Source organism: Macrobrachium nipponense, chromosome 17 (assembly GCF_015104395.2).
Source record: "Macrobrachium nipponense isolate FS-2020 chromosome 17, ASM1510439v2, whole genome shotgun sequence".
Lineage (NCBI taxonomy): Eukaryota > Metazoa > Arthropoda > Malacostraca > Decapoda > Palaemonidae > Macrobrachium > Macrobrachium nipponense.
In genome coordinates, this window is record NC_087210.1 from 78,676,921 (window position 1) to 78,679,420 (window position 2,500).

Here is a 2,500-nt window from a genome sequence, read left to right on the forward strand (position 1 = left end):
TTGCCCTATTTTTATGATATTATTATGTTACTCTATTTTGTTACCATATTAGTTGTCTAGCTTGCACACAATTTTCACGAATAAGACTATCTAAACATACAACACACAAAGAAAGTAAGAACGATAAACAAGCAGTTGTAGCAGGGTACCTGGTGTCATATCTGATTGTGAGCAATAAAAAAAAAAAATCATTGACAGGAGACGCTCATAGACAAATTTACAGTTTTAGCCAAGTGGATTAACTACCACAACGTCTGTAAGAAATTTACAGAACCAAAGAAAACAAGATTCTATCTGCCAAAATTATAAAAACAAAATAATAAACAATAAACAATAAATAAATGAAATAAAAATTGGATACCTACAGTATCCCCCCTCCCCAAAGAAAAAAAACAAGGTTCCATCTGCCAAAGCTCTAAAAAAAAAAATTGATGAAAGATAAATAAATAAAATGAAAATCGGATACCCACAGTACCAAAAACAAGGTTCCATCTGCCAAAACTCTAAAAAAATAAAAGTAAATAAATAAAAATTAAATAAATAAAATAAAAACTGGATAGCTACCGTACCAAAGAAAACAGGGTTCCAGCTGTCAAAACTCTTAAAAAATTATAATAATAAAATAAAAATTAGATACCTACAGTACCAAAGTTCCAATCTGCCAAAACTCAAAAAAAAAAAAAAATAATAAATAAATAAAAATAAAAAAATAAATAAATTTTTTTTTTGACTAAAATACAATAATTCAATCTGGAACCCAATTCATCCACACAGACCTGCGATTTAAACCTCATTATTCATAGGGAGCGAGATTCAATTATCTCATAGTGGCTGAAGCTGATTTAATTCCTCTACAAAAAAAAAAAAAAAAAAAATCTGATGATCAAAATGCAGACACTCCAACATATATACATATAGATATCTAGTTAATTAATCAGTAACATAGACGCACACGCATATTTATACCTATATATCTATATATAAGATATATATATCATATAATATATATATATATAGGATATATATAACATGTATAACATATATATATATATATATATATGTATATAGATAGATATATATATATATATATATTATATATATATATATATATAGATATAATATATATATATATATATATATATATATATACACACATCAAGAGGTAAAACTTTTAACATTCACTTCATTGATTCCCAATATGCAAAACTTGTACCATAAAAAAGAAAATGATAAAAAAATAATACTACGATAACAAGGATCAAATTTCCATTCGTCAGTACAACTCATGCACAAAAACTGACCCGCAAACCACCTATTCAATTTGAAACACAACTCAGCAGGTCAGTTTAAATACAACATGATGCAAATCGACAAGCAATGCCTAAGTAACGTCTACCACATACAACTAAACCCTTATATATAAGTAATCGCTCGCTAGCGCGCGCAAGCAGTCCTTTAGCTCGTTAACGCGCGCGAGCTGTCGTCCTGCTCGCGAGCAGAGCAGAGCATCGCTGAATCTAACACCACCCACCCATTTCATGTAATTGATGAGCGAGTTCCCGTGGACCCAGGTCGTGTCCCCGTCACAGTCCAGCGGCGTGACGTCGATATGACGCGATCTGTCGAGGTCATCCAGCGCTTTGGCGAACAGCTGAACGGCGTCGTACATCAGGGCGACCTCAGTCTGCAACCGTGGAAAGGATTGAATTAAGGATTCCTCGTCAATACCGTTGAACAATACGGCGATATATTTCGAGGCATATCACAGGGTTTTGATGTTGAGAAATGAAGGAATGAACTCGGGTTATTATAATCGTAAATTTACCATAAAAAGGTATCAGAAAAAAAGGACTACATGTAAATATAAAAAAAACGGTTTAGCTCTGAGAGTATATATTAGGATCTGATGATTAGTAACTAGGTTAAGAGTCAATGGCTGATAAAAATATTGACGAAAAGACCTTGATAACAAACAAAGCCAAGGAAAATTCGGATTGATGAGGGGATTAATAAGAAATAGATCATGAAATAATTAACATTCATATCTTTAATACCTAATAGTATACTTACAAAAAAAAAAACTAATATTCAAGGCGCAAATACTAAGAATTTCATGAAAATTACTAATAACAATTATAAGGATTATTTGTACTCATGATCGTCTTACTTGTAATTACAAAAAACTGAAATTCAGTGCACTACTACTACTACTACTACTACTATACTACTACTACTACTACTAATAATAATAATAATAATAATAATTAATAATAATGACTTGAATTTCACTTAAACAAGTTCAAGACACTAATAATAATAATAATAATAATAATAATAATAATAATAATAATAATAATAATAATAATAATAATGATAATAATAATAACTTGAATTTCACTCATCAAAGTCCTCGAATACCTTGAGATTATCATTCACGAAATTAATAACTAAACCTAACAAATCATTGCAACTAAACTAGCGGTAAAATAAAAGGGTATCC

At 29.9% G+C, this 2,500-nt stretch overlaps 1 protein-coding gene across 9 annotated transcripts in view; it reads right to left on the reverse strand.

Moving 5' to 3' along the window:
* Positions 1–2,500, reverse strand: part of LOC135196353 (glutamate receptor ionotropic, kainate 2-like) — a 358,070-nt gene that overhangs the window by 29,281 nt on the left and 326,289 nt on the right. For all 9 annotated transcript variants that reach the window (XR_010310392.1, XM_064223121.1, XM_064223122.1 and 6 more), the window contains exon 9: positions 1,532–1,684. Coding sequence is in view for 8 of the 9 variants with exons in the window: in XM_064223121.1 (XP_064079191.1) it covers positions 1,532–1,684 (153 nt within the window). In the remaining variant the exon portion in view is untranslated. The remainder of the gene's footprint in view (positions 1–1,531; positions 1,685–2,500) is intronic.